This window comes from Scyliorhinus torazame, chromosome 25 (genome assembly GCF_047496885.1).
Source record: "Scyliorhinus torazame isolate Kashiwa2021f chromosome 25, sScyTor2.1, whole genome shotgun sequence".
Classification (NCBI taxonomy): Eukaryota; Metazoa; Chordata; class Chondrichthyes; order Carcharhiniformes; family Scyliorhinidae; genus Scyliorhinus; species Scyliorhinus torazame.
Genome location: NC_092731.1, coordinates 19,964,882 through 19,984,819, shown reverse-complemented (window position 1 = coordinate 19,984,819; position 19,938 = coordinate 19,964,882). Strand labels below are relative to the sequence as shown.

At 52.8% G+C, this 19,938-nt stretch overlaps 1 protein-coding gene across 1 annotated transcript in view; it reads right to left on the bottom strand.

Annotated features, from left to right (window-relative positions):
• LOC140402387 (RNA-binding protein Nova-1-like) overlaps positions 1 to 18,862 on the bottom strand; it is a 43,577-nt gene extending 24,715 nt beyond the window's left edge. Inside the window, exon 1 of the mRNA XM_072490127.1 lies at positions 18,695 to 18,862. Within this exon, the coding sequence (XP_072346228.1) occupies positions 18,695 to 18,775 (81 nt within the window). The 5' untranslated portion in view covers positions 18,776 to 18,862. The remainder of the gene's footprint in view (positions 1 to 18,694) is intronic.
• Positions 18,863 to 19,938: the final 1,076 nt, after the last annotated feature.

The window sequence follows — 19,938 nt, the reverse complement described above, 5'->3', positions numbered from 1 at the left end:
CGGAGGGTCAGTGCAGACTCGATGGGCCGAATGGCCTCTCTTCTGCACTGCAGGGCTTGTATGATTTGGTCACGGTCGGTTTAAAGAATGCTAACCACACAATTCTCCTCCAATCCCTTTCCACTGTGGTCCAGCTAAGACAGACTGCTCTTGATCCGGATATATCTGATCCGTCCAATCATAGCCCGGGAATCACATGCGATGGCTTCTCCTTCTGTCCTCACACTGCTATTCTTGCTGTCTCTTTCCTTGGCATCCTCCTATTTCCCACCTGCACACCATTGCTGTTGGTGAGGGAGGTGTACTGGTGACGTCACTGAGCCGGTGATCGTGAGGCCCCAGGCTAATACCCCGGGGGGCACAGCAGCTGGTGAAACGTGAACCCAAGCGATTAATTAAAAACACTAGAGTTGGAAGTTAATCTCGGTAATGGTGCCATTATTGATTGTTGTTTAATTTTTTTAAAACCCACTTGATTTACTAATGTTCCTCGAGGGAGGGAAATCTGCCTAATTACCCAGCCTGGCCTACATGTGACTCTAGACCCACGGCAACTATGTGGCACCTATTTCCATCTCGGTAACATCGCCCGACTCCACGTCTCTTTCAGCCCATCTGCTGCTGACCACCTCATCCCTTCCTTTCTCACCTCAGGACTTGACCACTCCCAATGCACTCCGAGCTACTCTCCCACATTCTGCTCTCCGTGGTTACCCATGATTCCGCTGCCCCTGTCTTCATTTGCGTCAAAGAACAACAAAGAACAAAGAAAAGTACAGCACAGGAACAGGCCCTTCGGCCCTCCAAGCCTGTGCCGACCATGCTGCCCGTCTAAACTAAAATCTTCTACACTTCCGGGGTCCGTATCCCTCTATTCCCATCCTATTCATGTATTTGTCAAGATGCCCCTTAAACGTCACTATCGTCCCTGCTTCCACCACCTCCTCCGGCAGCGAGTTCCAGGCACCCACTACCCTCTGTGTAAAAAACTTGCCTCGTACATCCCCTCTAAACCTTGCCCCTCGCACCTTAAACCTATGCCCCTAGTAATTGACCCCTCTACCCTGGGAAAAAGCCTCTGACTATCCACTCTGTCTATGCCCCTCATAATTTTGTAGACCTCTATCAGGTCGCCCCTCAACCTCCTTTGTTCCTCTGGATCTCTGGATCTGGATACTCTGGATCTGTAAAGATTTAATCACCTGCTAATGGTTGCATTCCAAGCATTGTCTGGCAGCTTTGAATTTGTCTATATATGTGTTTCTGGAACAGACCTCTTCATTCACCTGAGGAAGGAGCAGCGCTCTGAAAACTAGTGACATCGAAACAAACCTGTTGGACTTTAACCTGGTGTTGTAAGACTTCATACTGTGCTCACCCCAGTCCAACCCCGGCATCTCCACATCCTTTGTTCCAGTGAGAACAAACCAAGTTTATTCAACCTCTCCTCATAGCTGATGCCCTCCATATCAGGCAACATCCTGGTAAATCTCTTCTGCACTCTCTCTAAAGCCTCCACATCCTTCTGGTAGTGTGGCGAGCAGAATAGAACACTATACTCCAAGTGTGGCCTAACTAAGGTTCTATACAGCTGCAACATGACTCGCCAATTTTTATACTCAATGCCCCAGCCAATGAAGGCAAGCATGCCGTATGCCTTGACTACCTTCTCCACCTGTGTTGCCCCTTCAGTGACGTGTGGACCTGTACACCAAGATCTCTCTGACTGTCAATACTCTTGAGGGTTCTACCATTCACTGTATATTCCCTACCTGCATTAGACCTTCCAAAATGCATTACCTCACATTTGTCCGGATTAAACTCCATCTGCCATCTCTGCGCCCAAGTCTCCAAACAATCTAAATCCTTCTGTATCCTCTGACAGTCCTCATCGCTATCCGCAATTTCACTAACCTTTGTGTCGTCTGCAAACTTACTAATCAGACCAGTTACATTTTCCTCCAAATCATTTATATACACTACGAACAGCAAAGGTCCCAGCACTGATCCCTGCGGAACACCACTAGTCACAGCCCTCCAATCAGAAAAGCACCTTTCCATTGCTATCTCTGCCTTCTATGACCGAGCCAGTTCTGTATCCAAAGGACAGTGTGCATTATGGCAATTAATTAGGAAAGTTAATAGAATGTTATCCTTTATTGTGACAGGAATTGATTACAAGGAGTGGGGAGGTTTTGCTTCACCCGGGAATCGAACTTGGGACCCTGGCGCTGTGAGGCAGCAGTGCTAACCACTGTGCTAGCATGCCGCCCTGATGCCGCGTCGAGTGCCGTTTCCCCCCCCCCCCTGCAAGGTCAGTGGGTGGTTGGGCAGAGTGGGCAGGTGGTCAGTCATTTTGTTGGCGGCAGGGAGTACGGAGGGCTCAGTACTAGAGTTACACAGGATTTTGTTTATGTTTTAAATCGGTACAGACTTGATGGGCTGAAGGGCCTCTTTTGTACTGTATGATTCCGTGATTCTAGAAGTGGTTCAAATTGTTCCAGCTTCTTCTGGGCAACTATTCCCATGGGAGATTTGGAACCATCCCAAGTTTACGGTTTAAATCGTACTTACAGACGATTCCCATTCCAGTGCCATCGCCCTGACGGAGGCTTGAACTTCCCGGGCAATCGACAACCGGGGGTTTCCCGGGACAGTGTTCCCAGTGCGTCTTTGGGGTACCTTCACCCCTGAGTTACGATGCCCAAGTTAAGGGCCAGTAGGATTATTTTGAACTTTCGGCAACACAAGATGTAACATTATCTCACCCCCATCGTCTCAGGCGCTTCCTAAAACCTCTCTCTTTGACCATGCTCCTGATCATCTATCTCTGCACCCTCTTCCGGGTCTCTATATCCTGTGGTAGCCAGAGTTGCACACCAGTTCTCTAAGTGCGGACTAACTAAGGATCAATACAGATTTAACATGAATTCCGATTTTTTGAATTACCATCGAGGAGTGCCACAGGGAGGTTGCGTCCACGAGGATTCTAAACAGCTCTCATGGAGGAGGCAATAGCGGTGTCATGGTAACAGTGAATGGGGTTTCATTTACGCACAGGCTTTTGACAGATTGGAAAGGGGCAGCCAGCATGCACACAGCAAGATCCCACAAATGGCAATCGGAGTCACCTGGTTCTAGTGATGAGGATCGAGGGAGGGGCTGCTTAGCACAGGGCTAAATCGCTGGCTTTGAAAGCAGACCAAGGCAGGCCAGCAGCACGGTTCGACTCCCGTAACAGCCTCCCCGAACAGGTGCCGGAATGTGGCGACTAGGGGCTTTTCACAGTAACTTCATTTGAAGCCCACTTGTGACAACAAGCGATTTTCATTTCATTTAAGTTCAACTACTGTCCAAGGCATTGAGGACGATTCCCAGCGCTCTTCTTCAAAATGGCGCCCCGCGATCTTTGTGCGCCGGCGATCGAGCCTCGGTCCCTCAGGCAGAGGAACCAGCGCCGATAGAATTTGGCGGCAGAAGCTCAGGAGAAAAGAAATAGGACGCGGGAAAGAACAAAAAACAGTAAGACGGGGAAATAGGAAGACTGGATCCAACTGTTTGTTCCTTGTGAGTGGAGCGACCGGGGAAGTGTCTGGGTGGGAAAGGGTTAACAGGAGATTCTGGGGTCGTGATTGAAGTTTTGTTAAGGATGATGTCGGTTTTTTTTAATGTATATATCAGCTTCCTGCAGCCTCACCTCCTTGGTGCTGTGTCCTTGGGGAGATAGGAAGCCATTTCTCCACAGCACGGGCTGTCGCGCACACAGAAAATCATCTGTGGTCATTAATTTAGACCATCATCGGCCCACAAAGACTGTATTAACAGCCCCTCTGGTTTCCAACTCTCAGACCGGATGAGATAAGATCAGGCACTGTTGGGTCGGCCTTGTCACTTTTCACAACAACTCCCGCTCTCGTTCCTCAAAACTGGCAGCCAACCAAAATCCAGAGCCCGCAGGCCTCGGCCTTATCCCCAGAGGCCCAGATACGGCACCCAGCTCCTAAATATAGCTCTCCCTCCCACACACAGAACAAAAAGGGACACGGGGTCAATGCTCTTGAACAGGTTCGCGATGAAGCTGAGTGTTCAGGCCGGCAGCAAGGGAGGGGGAGGTGGGGGGCGTGAAAGATGGCCCCTTTGGAGAACATCCGGGGCGAAATTCTCCGGTATCGGCGCGATGTCCGCCGACTGGCGCCCAAAACGGCGCAAGTCAATTGGGCGTCGTGCCGCCCCAAAGGTGCGGAATGCTCCGCATCTTTGGGGGCCGAGCCCCAACCTTAAGGGGCTGGGCCGGCGCCGGACGAATTTCCGCCCCGCCAGCTGGCGGAAAAGGCCTTTGGTGCCCCGCCAGCTGGCGCGGAAATGAAATCTCCGGGCGGCGCATGCGCGGGAGCGTCAGCGGCCGCTGACGGCATTCCCGCGCATGCGCAGTGGAGGGAATCTCTTCCGCCTCCGCCATGGTGGAGACCGTGGCGAAGGCGGAAGGGAAAGAGTGCCCCCACGGCACAGGCCCGCCCGCGGATTGGTGGGCCCCGATAGCGGGCAGGGGCACCCCCCGGGGCCAGATCGCCCTGCGCCCCCCCCAGGACCCCGGAGCCTGCCCACGCCGCCTTGTCCCGCCGGTAAGGTAGGTGGTTTAATCTACGCCGGCGGGACAGGCATTTTAGCGGCGGGACTTCGGCCCATCTGGGCCGGAGAATCGCGGGGGGGGGGGGCCCGCCAACCGGCGCAGCGTGATTCCCGCCAGCCCCCGGCGATTCTCCGACCCGGCGGGGGGGTCGGGGAATCTCGCCCCCGGTCTTTCAACCACCCACGAGGCCCAGAGCCTCCCACATTCCAAAGTTTTTCTTTTACATTTAGAGTACCCAATTATTATTTTTTCCAATTAAGGGGTAATTTAGCGTGGCCAATCCACCTACCCAGCACATCTTTGGGTTGTGGGGGCGAGACCCACGCAGACACGGGGAGAATGTGCAAACTCCACACGGACAGTGACCCAGAGCCGGGATTCGAATCCGGGTCCTCAGCGCCGTGAGGCAGCAGTGCTAACCACTGTGGGACGTGCCGCTCATCCACATTCCAAAGATGTGCAGGTTAGGCGGATTGGCCACGCTAAATTGCTCCTTAGTGTCCAAAGGTTAGGTGGGGTCACTGGGTTACGGGGATAGGGTGGAGGTGTGGGCTTAGGAAGGGTGCTCTTTGAAGGGCCGGTGTAGACTGGCTGGGCCAAATGGCCCCCTTCTGCACTGTAAATTCTATAATTCTGTGAAAGTAGACATGGAGGGGATGCTTCCTCGTGTTGGGCAATCTAGAACAAGAGGCCATAGTCTCGGGAAAAGGGATAGCAGATTTAAAACAGAAATGAGGAGAAATTACGGGCGCTATTCTCCCCCCCCCCACGCCGGGTGGGAGAATCGCCGGGGCGCCGCGCGAATCGCGCCACGCCGCCCCGCCCCCCGCACGCGATTCTCCCACCCCCCCGGAAACCAGCGGCGCGCGACTCGCACCGGGCCGCTCGGAGAACCGGCGAGCGGCGATTCTCCGGCCCGGATGGGCCGAGCGGCCGCTACGACACGGCAGGTTCCCCGCCGGCGCCGTCCACCCCTGGTCGCTGCCGGCGGGAACTCTGTGGGACTCGGGGGGGGGGGGGGCCTGCGGGGGAGGGAGGGGGGCTCCTTCACCGGGGTGGCCTCCGATGGGGTCTGGCCCGCGATCGGGGCCCACCGATTGGCGGGCCGGCCTCTCTCCCCCCCACCCCCCCGGGCCTACCTCCTTCTGTGCACAGCCCCAGAACACCGGTGCCATGTTGGTGAGGGGCCGGCGAGCGTAAGACGTTCCCCGCGCATGCGCGGGTTGGCGCGGCGCCCATTTGGTGCCACGTTAGGACGCTGGAGCGGCGTGAACCGCTCCAGCGCCTGTGGGAGCCAGAATAGGTCGTGCCCGGGCCCTGTTCGCGCCGGCGCGAACACTTGGCCTCCATATCGGAGAATCATCCCCCACTTCTCCTGAAGGGTTGTGAATCTGTGGAATTCGTTACCCCAGAGTGCGGTGGATGCTGGGACAGTGAATAAATTTAAGGAGGAGTTAGACAGATTTTTGATTGGTAATGGGTTGAAGGGTTATGGTGAATGGGCAGGATGGTGGAGTTGAGGCCAGGATGAGAGCAGCCATGATCGAGTTGAATGGCAGAGCGGGCTCGAGGGGCTGAATGGCCTCCTCCTGCTCCTAGTTCCTTACATCGTAAATGCAAGAATACCAAATTTCAAAGGCAGAACAATTTACGCCGCAGTAAAGAAAAAGGCTGCTGATTGGTTGGCAAGTCAGTTCTGATTGGTGGACGCGTTGCCATGGAGAAAGTCGCCATGAATTCTGCTGAGTTTTGTTTCGTGACGGCAAGTGAAAGTGGGGCCAGTCAACGCGCTCTGAACAACTGTGGAGACCCCCCCCCCCCCCTCCTCCCTGTGTCCCCTGGGACTATGGAGTCACCTGGGAGCGCTGCACTGTCGGAGCTGCTGGGCGGGAATCTCTGTCCTGCCAGCCGGCCAATGGGGTTTCCCATTGTGCCCACCCCAACCCAAAATCTAGCCCGCAATGTCACCAAACGCGGATGATCTGGGTCAGGGTTACGTTGCAGTTTGGGGAAAATGGCCGCCACCTCTCGTATTTTACTTCAGAACCACTTCATTGGCTGTCAAGCGCTCTGGCGGCATCCCAAAGTCATGATAGGAGCTTTCTAAATGCATGTCTTTATTTCAGGGGAGAAAGAAGATTTGGGAGAGCCCTCTGTGCCCTCCCCTCCCACCCTGCCATTCTCAATACCCCCCAAATATTGGCCCAGTAAAATCTGGCCTCTGTTTTTAAGTGCCCTCCACCCTCAAGGTTACCAGGCACTGAAGTCCTGCAGGCCCAAGAAGCCTAGTGATTAGACTAGGCCACTGTTGTGCTGTGCTCTTGTCGTAGCATAAGCTGCTTCCTTGATGTGCACTCTGACAAAGGAAGGTTCAGACTTGGAGATAGCTTTACCACGTTTATTAAACTATTAACAATTCTCCTACTTGCATTCGACGCTACCGTTAATCCTGCTATAGCTACTCAGACTGACGAACCAGTCTGCTACAATCCACGTGGTGGGTGTGATGTTCAATCAACCCTGTGTCTGTACTCACTGAGACTCTCCACTGGAAAGAGACTGAGCATGTGTGATGTGTCCTTTTATATGGGTTGGTGTAATGCCCTCCTGTGGTAGTGTCACCTCTGGGTGTATCGTGAATGCCCATTGGTCGTGTCCTATCTTACTGACCTATTGGTTGACTGCCTGTGTGTCATGTCTCTGGTGTTCCCTCTAGTGTCTAGCTAGGTGTAGTGTACGTACATTAACCCTTTGTGTGCTGACAGTGATGCATATCACCACAGCCACCTCACATTTTTTTCTGGTGTCTCTATGGAGGTGACACTATCCCAGCATTCAGAGTAGCCAGGAAGGCCCCGTAGATGGAGATCTTTCCCTGTCCCACTGACTGCTGGGATAGTCTGCCCCCCACCCCCCCCCCCCGCCCTCCATGGGTGTTTCCAGACTCTCCAGCTGATCGGGGGGGGGGGGGGGGGGGGGCGGGGGGGAGTGACACGATCCCACGGACGGGGACGGTCATTGAAACTCAGAAAACGAGAGGAAAGGGACATTAGAGAAGACGATTGGGTAGAATACATACATTCACTTCAATTAGTCCAGTGTGAATACTTCCCAGATTTTCGCAGGGATTTTCACAAGAGGCACCCCATGACTTTGCTCTTTGAGAAATCTTCCCTGTTAAAACGCGTTGGGCTGGAGGAGGGGAGTCTAAAGGGGAAGGGGATAAAGGACATCACAATCCCACTCATTCAGTGACCACTCATCCAGCTGTTGGGTGCAGATACTTGGTCAGAGACTGGAAAACGGACCTCCTGACTCCCCAAAGCCTGTCCACCATCTACAAGGCACAAGTCAGGAGTGTGATGGACTCTCCACTTGCCTGGGTGAGCGCAGCTCCAACAACCCTCGAGAAGCTCGACACAATCCAGGACAAAGCAGCCCCGCTTGATTGGCACCCCAACCACAAACATTCACTCCCTCCACCACCGACGTACAGTGGCAGCCGTGTGTACCATCTAAAAGATGCACTGCGGCAACTCGCCAAGGCTCCTTCAAACCCCCGACCACTACCATCTGGAAAGACACGCGGGAACACCCCCAGCAGCAAACCTCTCTCCCCGAGCCTCTCTCCATCCTGATCTGGAAGCACATCGCCGTTCCTTCACTGTCGCTGAGTCAAAATCCAAAAGCTCACTCCCTATCAGCACGGTGGGTGTTTCTACATCACAGGGACAGCTGTGGGTTCAAGAAGGCAGCTCCCCACCACCTTCCCAAGGGGCAATTGGGGACGGACAACAAATGCTGGTTCTTCCAGTGATGCCCACGACCCACGGAAGAATTGTTGAAAACAGGACCGGCGATGCCTCCCATAGTTGAACAGCCTGCCATCATTAGCTTTTGGAGCACTGCTCCTTCATCAGGTGAGTGAGGAGAGATTGAGTAAGATGTAATGGACATGAGGCAAAGGGGATGTTTATGGTAGCATTAAGGACCGAGGAAGTGCTAATCGTGGCATTTAGGTAAGAGAGCAGAATGTGCCACCATTAGCACTCCCTCAGTCCTTAATGCCACCATTGACATCCCCTTTGCCCCATGTCCATGACATCTCAGTCAATCTCTCCTTAGGTTCGACCTACCCCTGACCTTCCCATTCTACCCCACCCCCTCTTCAACTGTCTAACGCATTAAATTTGGATTGGATTGGATTTGTTTATTGTCACGTGTACCGAGGTACAGTGAAAAGTATTTTTCTGCGAGCAGCTCATCAGATCATTAAGTACATGGAAACAAAAGGGAATAAAAGAAAATACATAATAGGGCAACACAAGGTACACAATGTAACTACATAACACCGGCATCAGATGAAGCATACAGGGTGTAGTGTTAATGAGGTCAGTCCATAAGAGGGTTATTTGGGAGTCTGGTGACGTGGGGAAGAAGCTGTTTTTGAGTCTGTTCGTGCGTGTTCTCAGACTTCTGGGGCGCGATTCTCCGCCACCCCACCGGGTCGGAGAATCGCCGGGGGCCGGCGTGAATCCCGCCCCCGCCGTGTCGCGAATTCTCCGCCACCGGAGATTCGGCGGGGGGGGGGGGGGGAATCGCGCCGTGTCGGTCGGCGGGAATCCCCCGCCGATTCTCCAGTCCGCGATGGGCCGAAGTCCCGCCGCTGTCAACCCACGCCAGCCGGCGTGGATTGAACCACCTTTGGGACGGCGGGACAAGGCGGCGCGGGCGGGCTCCGGGGTCCAGGGGGGGGGCGCGGGGCGATCTGGCCCCGGGGGGGTGCCCCCACGGTGGCCTGGCCCGCGATCAGGGCCCACCGATCCGCGGGCGGGCCTGTGCCGTGGGGGCACTCTTTTCCTTCCGCCTTCGCCACGGTCTCCACCATGGCGGAGGCGGAAGAGACCCCCTCCACTGCGCATGCGCGGGGATGCCGTGAGTGGCCGCTGACGCTCCCGCGCATGCGCCGCCCGGCAAAGTCAGTTTCGCGCCAGCTGGCGGGGCGGAAATCAGTCCGGCTCGGGCCTAGCCCCTCAAGGTGAGGGCTCGGCCGCTCAAGATGCGGAGACTTCCGCACCTTTGGGGCGGCGCGATGCCGGACTGATTCGCGCCGTTTTTGGCGCCGGTCGGCGGACAGCGCGCCGATATCGGAGAATCCCGCCCCTGTATCTCCTGCCCGATGGAAGAAGTTGGAAGAGTGAGTAAGCCGGGTGGGAGGGGTTCTTTGATTATGTCCATTTTCATTTCTGTAGAAGGGACGTAAGACTCAAAACATTAACTCGGTTTCTCTCTCTCTCTCCGCAGAAGGCCGCCAATATCCACCACGTTTATCCAGCATTTTCTGTTTTAATTCCGATCTCCTCTTGTGGTTCAATATCTAAGAACACTCAGGAAAGACCTTGCTTTATGAAAAGAATTATTCGTGGGATGTTGACGTGCCTGACAAGGCCGGCATTGACATTAGAAGGTAAACCGAAGAAGTGAGAGCAACCCCATCTTCTCACATTGTTCCTATAGCCCGTAATTCCCTTAATACCCCAAAATCTATTGACCTCAGCTTGAATATGCTCAATGACTGCGTATCTTCTGGGGTAGAGAATTCTAAAGATTCACCGCACTCGGTGTGAAGACATTTCTCTTCATCTCCATCCAAAATGGCCGAGCTCTCTGAGACTGTGACCGCAGTGTTCTAGATTCCCCAGGATAGGGGGAAACAATCGCTCGGCCTCTACCCCGTCAAACACTTCAAAGAATTCAAAGAATTTTGTACATTTCAATGAAGATTCCTCTAAGCCCCAGGGAATATGGGCCTCGTCCCCTCAGTCATAGGACAACGCCCCCTCATCTTTGGCGTAAGTCTACTGAGTGTTTGTTATACTCACTCTGGGGATGTATGTTCTTTGTTCGACAGGGGAACCAAAACTGCACACATCTCTAATTAACGGGCGGCATGGTGGCACAGTGGTTAGCACTGCTGTCTCACGGTGCCAGGGACACGGGTTTAATTCCGGCCTTGGGCGACTGTCTGTGCGGAGTCTGCACATTCTCCCCGTGTCTGCGTGGGTTTCCTCCGGGTGCTCCGGTTTCCTCCCACGGTCCAAAGATGTGCAGGTTAGGTGGATTGGCCGTGCTAAATTGCCCCGTCGTGTCCAAAAATGTTAGGTGGGGTGACTGGGTTATGGGGATAGGGTGGAGGCGTGAGCTTAAGTCGGGTGGTCTTTCCAAGGGCCGGTGCAGATGTGATGGGCCGAATGTCCTCCTATAAATTCTATGAATTGCCCCTTAGTGTCCGAAAGGTTAGGTGGGGTTACTGGGATAGGGTGGGGGTGCGAGCCGAGGTGGGGTGCTCTTTCCAAGGGCTGGTGCAGACTCGATGGGCGAATGGCGTCCTTCTGCACCGTAGGGATTCTGAGAAACCCGGCGGCGGCGGCATACGAATTGAAGGTTATTGTTGAGATGTTCTTGAGGACCAGGAGCTCCGGGTTCAAGACCAGTGCCAGGACATGTTGGCCTCGCAAGGAGAGTTCGGGAACGCGGTTCAACGTTATTCCCCAAAAGGGTGAAAGAAAGACAGCGGGCGATATTCTCCACCCTGCCCGACGGGGGGATTTCCCGGCGTTGCCCATGACAGACCCACCGCTCCGGAAGATCTCACCAATGGTGGGCGGATGATTAACAGGAGAGAAATGCTGGGAATGGAAGTGGGGAGGGGGGGGTGGGGGGTGGGGGGGGGGAGGTGGAGGAAGGAGAGAAGGACGGGGAGAAACCGGGTGGGCCGGCGTCCAGTCTCCGAAGCTGTCCGGCGCGGCAATGGCGCGGGGGGGTTGACGAATCTGTTCCACTGCGGATATCGGGAGGCGGAATCCGCAGAAGGCTTCTCCAAGAACGCTGCCCCCTTCCAGCGGCTGCTGGCTCCTGCTTCTCTCATTGAATCGATAGCTGGCGATGCGACCCTGGTGACCTGGGCATGATTGACTATTCAGAGGCACACAATGCAGCACCTGCAGTGGGGAGTGAAGGAGCGTGTGTGTGTGTGTGTGTGTGTGTGTGGGGGGCAAGGGGGGGGGAGAACGCTCGCCAGCAAAGCCCAGTGCAGGCCCGTTCTCTTCCCTCCGGCCACATCGCTGCGAGGGTCGCCAATTGAGAGGAAACAGAGAATAAAAAATGGAAAACGACACCGCAGATCTTAAGAAAGGGACGACGATGGTCGTCGTGCATGGTCGGAATTCCAGCTTAATAGGCAGGTGAGCTCAGTGCTTGTACACCAAGGAAGGCCTGAATCCGAGGCCAGTCTTTTCCTTAATCCAGGTTTATTCCCAAGATTAGCTGAGAAAAGGCATTAATTCTTCTTGTTCTCCCACCATCACCACCCCTTCCCCTCACTGCAACAATTTCCTCATCGTTCCCCAGTTGCTCTCAACTGAACTCAGTCACAAACCCCACTGCGGCAGATTTCCTCCTGGCCTTTTGGCGTTCCCTCTCTAAAATGCCCCCCCACCCCCCCCAAATCCGCCTGGCTGGTTTAGCACAGTGGGCTAAACAGCTGGCTTGTAATGCAGATCAATGCCAGCAGCGCGGGTTCAATTCCCGAACCGGCCTCCCCGAACAGACGCCGGAATGTGGTGACTAGGGGCTTTTCACCGTAGCTTCACTGAAACCTATTTGTGACAATAAGCGATTATTATTATTATCCTCCGCGAATAAAATCTCCTCAGAATCCACTCCTCCCACCGAGCCCAGGGTCCCTGAAATGTCGGGGCCCTGCCCATCGATGTTTTTTCTGTCACCGCCAGGCCTGGATGTGTCTGGCCAGCCTCGCACTTGCCCCCCGCCCCCCAACCCTCCCCCCCCCCCCAACCTCTCTGTAACCCGCTAACCCCCGCCTGAGTCATTAGGAACGAGAGAGACACGGATTGTAAATAATTAGCAAAAGTGACAACGAGGAAGATCTTTTTCACGCGGCGTAATTGGTGCTTTGGATTGCGCTGCCCCAGAGCGTGGCGGAGGCAGGCTCAATCGAAAAGGGGGAATTGGACTGTTATCTGGGAAGGGAGAGGGTGAGGGGCAGGAGGCGGGAGAATGGCACCAAATGAATTGCTCATTGGCAGATAGGTCGGGCCGAATGGTGTATCGTGTTCAATTCTGGTCGCCACACTACCAGAAGGATGTGGAGGCTTTAGAGAGGGTGCAGAAGAGATTTACCAGGATGTTGCTTGGTAAAGAGGGCAGTAGCTATGAGGAGCGGTTGAATAAACTCGGTCCCTGCAACTGTGTGGGGGATATAAACACTGGGATAGACCCGTCGGGCCAAATAGCCTCATTTCCAGGAGCCATTGCGAGAGGAAAACCATCAGGGCCAACTTTGACCCCCGGAACCCAGGTGGTCCCCACCTCCCTTAATTGAATGGATCAAAACACCGCTGACAACAGAGTGACTGATGGGTTTTGCAGCTTTACTCAAGCTCCAAGCGGCAGAGAGATAAATCTGTGCAGGCATCTCCGAGGTAGGGAAGGGAAACGAAGGGAAACGAGCCGGGCCTATCTCACCGGAAAAGCTCAATTTGCGTCCACTGATAGGAGAATCCGCCGCTTCCTGTGAGGATAATGGTCACTTCCTGTGGGAAGGGGCGACGCGGGGAAGCCGGCTGTGCGGGGCTGGTGTGGCTGGGGTCAGAGATCGAGCGGAAAGCCTGCAGCTCAGAGGAAGTGACACCTCCCGAGAGGAAAATGTGCAGCGAGGGAGCGAGGGCAGGAAACCAAATCAGGCAGCAGCGGAATAAATCCTGTCCGGCCTGTCACGCTCGACACACGATTCACAATCACCTCGAGCGGCTTCCTCTCCCTGTCTCTCTCTCTCTCTCTCTCTCTCTTCCCCCATCCTTCCCTCACTCACCTTCAATTGAACCTGGCTAATTGGGAATGGATGAGAGGCGCTGCCTCACTGACCTGGCCTACAAGAGGTTGTTGCCTTGGCAACTAGTTTGGCACTGGTCTGTTTGGCTGATCGGTTCCCCGAGCTATGGGGTCTGGATGTTCGCTTGCGTGCTGTGCCATTATCCAGGGCTGGTGGGCCAAATCTGAAAACCAATGGAAACGCGGAAAGGGGCGCTGTGTGCGGCCTGTGTCGGGGCAAGCGAATCACACGATAAACCTAACAGCGTGGACTTGTCACCTCTTGACCTTCAACCTCCACCTCTTCCATCCAGTTGAAACCTCTTCACCTTTGCTTCACTATCCAGGGAGTGGTGCGGGATGGAATGTGGAGCTCACTGATACGCGGATTGGTTGGAGTGAGTGGAATAGGGGAACATTTCGTAGCATCCATACACTGCAGAGGAGGCCATTCGGCCCATCAAGTCTGCACCGACAGGGAAGCACGGTGGCGCAGTGGGTTAGCACTGCTGCCTCACGGCGCCGAGGTCCCAGGTTCGCTCCCGGCTCTGGGTTACTGTCCGTGTGGAGTTTGCACATTCGCCCCGTGTTTGCGTGGATCTCGCCTCCACAACCCAAAGATGTGCAGGGTAGGTGGATTGGCCACGCTAAATTGCCTCTTAATTAGGAAAAAAATGAATTGGGTACTCTAAATTTATTTTTTAAAAGGAAAGAAGAGTGTGCACAGACCCTCCGAAAGAGCATCCCACTTAAGCTTGGCCCACTCCCAGCCCTAACCCCTGTAACCCCATCTAACCTACACATCTTTGGACACTGAGGGGCAATGTAGCCCGGCCAATCCCACCTAACCTGCCCATCTTTGGACTGTGAGAGGAAACCGGAGCACCCGGAGGAAACCCACGCAGACACGGGGAGAAGGTGCAGACAGTCACTCGAGGCCGGAATTGAACCCGGGTCCCTGGTGCTGTGAGGCAGCAGTGCTAACCACTGTGCCGCCGTGCCGCCCCACCATTGAGCTACTAATGTCACTAGATTAGCAGTCCGGAGACCCGGGGTAATATTCTGGGGACGCTGATTCACATCGTACCTTGGCAGCGGGTAAAATTTTTATTTGACGCTGCTGAAAAAAAAAGATAAAGCGAACCCCTCCCCCACAGGGCCATCTGTCACTTGTTCCTCAGCTTTGCTTTCACTGAGCGTTGACCTGTTCTCGTATTAACGCATTCTGCACTCTGACCTTTGCCACTATTAGCACTCTTCACTCTTATGGTACCATTAACGCTCCCTTGGTCTTATGTCCATAACACCTTTATCAATCTCTCCTTTGCTCAGATCTATCCATTTCCTACCTCCTCCACCCCCATTCTCTATCTATATGATCCATCACATTTCTCCCTCTCTTCACCTCTGAAGAGGAGTCATAAGGGAAACATTACCTTTTGATTCTCTCTCCACAGATGCTGCCAGACCTGCGAGATTATCCAGCATTTCCTGTTTTTCTTTCAGACTTCCAGCAGCTGCAGTATTTTGCTTCTATTTAAGCTTAAGAGCCCATGGTGCTAAGGGTAAGATCCCGGCATGGACAGAGGATTGGCTGACTGGCAGAAGGCAGTGAGTGGGCATAAAGGGGTCTTTTTCAGGATGGCAGCCGGGGACTAGTGGTGTGTCCCAGGGGTCGGTGCTGGGACCACAGCTTTTCACAATATACATTAACGATCTGGAAGAAGGAACTGTTGCTAAGTTGATGATACAAAGATCTGTAGAGGGACAGGTAGTATTGAGGAAGCAAGGGGGCTGCAGAAGGATTTGGACAGGCTTGGAGAGTGGGCAAAGAAGTGGCAGATGAAATACAATGTGGAAAAGTGTGAGGTTATGCACTTTGGAAGGAGAAATGGAGGCATAGACTATTTTCTAAATGGTGAAATGGTTAGGAAATCAGAAGCACAAAGGGACTTGGGAGACCTTGTTCACGATTCTCTTAAGGTTAACGTGCAGGTTCAGTCGGCAGTTAAGAAGGCAAATGCAATGTTAGCATTCATGTCAACAGGGCTAGAATACAAGACCAGGGATGTACTTTTGAAGCTGTATAAGGCTCTGGTCAGACCCCATTTGGAGTATTGTGAGCAGTTTTGGGCCCTGTATCTAAGGAAGGATGTGCTGGCCTTGGAAAAGGTCCAGAGGAGGTTCACAAGAATGATCCCTGGAATGAAGAGCTTGTCGTATGAGGAACGGTTGAGGACTCTGGGTCTGTACTCGTTGGAGTTTAGAAGGATGAGGGGAGATCTTATTGAAACTTACAAGATGCTGCGAGGCCTGGATAGAGTGGACGTGGAGAGGATGTTTCCACTTGTCGGAAAAACTAGAACCAGAGGACACAGCCTCAGACTGAAGGGACGATCCTTTAAAACAGAGATGAGGAGGAATTTCTTCAACCAGAGGGTGGTGAATCTGTGGAACTCTTTGCCGCAGAAGGCTGTGGAGGCCAAATCACTGAGTGTCTTTAAGACAGAGATAGATATGTTCTATAATAAGGGGATCAGCGGTTATGGGGAGAAAACAGGAGAATGGGAATGAGAAAAATATCAGCCATGATTGAATGTTGGAGCAGACTCGATGGGTCAAGTGGCCTAATTCTGCTCCTATGTCTTATGGTCTTTGCGCCGTGCACTCCTCCAGACCGCTCGCGATAAATTAATTGTAACAGGGGAACAACAATTTGTACAACTGGGGCTTGCAGAGTGGCTCGCTGACGTTTACTAGGAACCACGTACGTTCACACACAGAGCCCTGTCTGGGGACAGAAGGAGCATGTGTACGTATTGCGCATTTTTCAACGAAACAAAAGTTTGGGGGGCCAGCCATTCCCCGGTTCATTCCCCAGGGCAATACCTTGACCCATCAGAGTCAACCTGAATTTGAACAAAACTGGGCAGTTAACTGTTCCATGCTGCGTTTGGCATGGGAACACCTCCACCAGTGTCCGCTTGCCAACCAATCAGCATTCTCTTCTCATGCAGTATAAATTGTTGTTTTCCCCCAAACGCCGATATTCTTGGGAGCTCTCCCGAGCAGTGTAAGACAAAAAGATTCGATATGTCCCTTTTCTCTGCAGTACTCAAGCTCTACACTACCAGACGACCATTTGAATTCAATTATTAATAAAATCTGGATTTGAAAGCTGGTCTTGGTAACGGCGACCGTGACAACTATCATCGATTGTCCTAAAAACCCACCTGGTTCACTAATGTCCCCTTTAGGGAAGGAAATCTGCCGTCCTTACCCGGTCTGGCCTACACGTGACTCCAGACCCCACAGCGATGTGGTTGACTCTTTAACTGCCCCCCCCCCCTCTGAAATGGCCGAGCGGGACACTCAGTTCAAGGGGCAATTAGGGACGGGCAACAAATGCTGGGCCCGAGCCAGCGACGCCCACAACCCAATGAAAGAATAAAAATGACTTTCCAAACTTCTTCTTCCTCAATACTCGGAATTTTCAAGGCTTCACTTGGGAATGGGAATCAGGGAAGGCGGTTGACATCAGCCATGATCCAATTGAATGGCTGGGCAGGTTCGAGGGGCTGAATGGCCTCTATCTGTCCCTCTGTTCCTGGCATCTTCAATGTGTTGATACAAAGACTTGCCTCACTTTCCAAGTACTCCCAACTGTGGCATTCCTTTTTAAAAAAATAAATTTATAGTACCCAATTAATTTTTTCCAATTGAGGGGCAATTTAGCGTGGCCAATCCACCTACCCTGCACATCTCTGGGTTGTGGGGGCGAAACACGGGGAGAATGTGCAAACTCCACACGGACAGTGACCCAGACTTGGGATTGAACCTGGGACCTCGGCGCCGTGAGACTGCAGTGCTAACCCACTGTGGCATTCCTGACCCCCCCCCAATCATCTTTCTACCCTCCTACAGACTGAAAAACAGCCAATAAAACATTGACAGGGCAAGACCTTAATTTCTTCAGCCAAAAGATCCATTTTGAAGCAATGCAATTGGCGCTATGATAGTGGACTGGTCATTCCAGATGCATGGACAATACTCTGTGGATCTGAGCGGAGGGGTTTAAATTCAGTGGAAGGTCAGTCTGGTTAACAGTGATCTAAGACCTATCAGATTGGAGCAAAACCCCCCTGGTTCTCTGATTTCCCCATTTGGGAAGGAAATCTGCCATCCTTACCCGCTCTGACCTACACGTGACTCCAGATCTACAGCGCTGGGTTCACTCTTAACCGCCCCTCTGAAATGTGCAGCCAGCCATTCTGTTGCTCAAGGGGCAGTTATGGATGGGAAATAAATGCTGGCTTTGCCAGTGACACCTACACCCCAAGAGCAAGTAAAACTGACAGTAATCCCAGAAAGAAGCCAGCCTCTCAGGTCAGTCGAATAGCTGCCACATTGGCTGGACAGGGAAGATATCTGATCGACCTGCATTCCAAAATGAGAACCGATTGTCAGCGAGTGGGATATTTTCCCCGTTGCTAGCGTCCCCAGGCACGATTCAGGACACCTTCTAGACTGTTTGAGGTACACCGCGGATTAAATGCTGAGTTTAACTACCTCTACCCTGCCCCAGTCACCTGTGTCACCTCCAGTCGCAGGAGAGGATCACCCTCACCCCCCCCACCCACCTCCCGAGACTTTACACCATCGCCCTTCCCACCACCACCCCCACCTCCCCAATCTGCCTCGCCGCATTTTGGGCATGTGCATATACACACAATGTACACACACACACACACAAATGTGCACACACACACACAAATATGCACACGCGCATATACACACTTACACACACATAAGCATACAGACACATACGCACAAAGAGACACCGTACACACAGACATGTAGACACACGCACATAGACACATACACACAGAGACACGTGTACACACAGGCACGTACACACACACACAAAGGCACACATAGATGCACGCACACATGCGCATACAAACATGCATGCACACACATACGGGCACACACATGCACACACAAGACACACACCGAAACACACATACACACAGACTCATACAGAAACTCATGTACACACACACATGAATACAAAGTCACACAAACCCTTTTGATATCACTGGTACTATTTAGCCAAGACGCCATTCTGACCTCAGATCCCTGTCTGAACAAAAGTAAAAGTGGAAAACTAACTTGTTTGACGCGGTCTGGGTTCACGTTGGTCTGAGGTTGGAGGATGTTGACTGGCTCAGTCTTGCCCACATTCTGCGGCATTTCCCGGACCTTCTCCGCTATGAAATCGTGGACTGCGTTCAGCGCCTCCACCGTCCCCTGGATCAGACATACCCGTTCTGTGGTGCCTGGGAAAGGAAACCAAAAAGAGCAAAAATCAAAACTCACGTACGAGACATAAACATGTTCAGAAATAATTAGCATCAGGTCAGATTCTTCATCCACTTTGACCTGACCTGACCCCAGACCATGGAGCTAAAAACCCAATTCAAAGTCAACATTAAGTTTTGCTTCCACAGGGCAATGATTTTACTTCTGCTATTAACACATTCAGCTATCCGACCTTTATGCCGCTATTAACACCTGCCTTAGTCTTTAACACCACCATTAACACTCCCTTTGACCAATCTCCCCTGAGCTCCCACCTATCCGAACCTTCTAATTTGCTCCAACCCCCTCTCTTCAACACATCCAAAGATTTGCGACAGCATGGTAGCACAGTGGTTAGCACTGTTGCTTCACAGCTCCAGGGTCCCAGGTTCAATTCCTGGCTTGGGTCACCGTCTGTGTGCTGAGACTGCACGTTCTCCCCGTGTCTGTGTGGGTTTCCTCCGGGTGCTCCGGTTTCCTCCCACAAGTCCCGAAAGACGTGCTGTTGGGTGAAATGGACATTCTGAATTCTCCCTCTGTGTACCCGAACAGGCACCGGAGTGTGGCGACTAGGGGCTTTCACAGTAACTTCATTGCAGTGTAAATGTAAGCCTTTATTGTGACAATAAAGACTATTATTATTATGCGCAGGTTAGGTGGATTGGCCATGCTAAATTGCCGCTTAAGTGTCCAAAGATATGCAGGTTAGGTGGGATTACAGGGATGGAGCAGGAGAGTGGGCCTAGGTAGGGTACTCTTTCAGAAGGCCTGTACAGACTCGATGGGCCGAATGGCCTCCTTCTGCACTGTAGGGAGTATAAAACCCATCACATTTCTCCATCTCTTCAGCTCTGAAGAGTTATACCGACTCGAAACATTCCCTCTGCTTTGCTCTCCACAGGCACTGCTGCAGACTTTCTCCCAGCTTTGCTCCGTTTTTAATTTCAAATGATCTCAATTCCTTTGGCCTAAATCTGTCCACGATACTGACCCACAAACGAGTGGGACAGGACAAACTAGGGCAGAGTTTTGCATTGATCAAGGTTGGTTGGCGT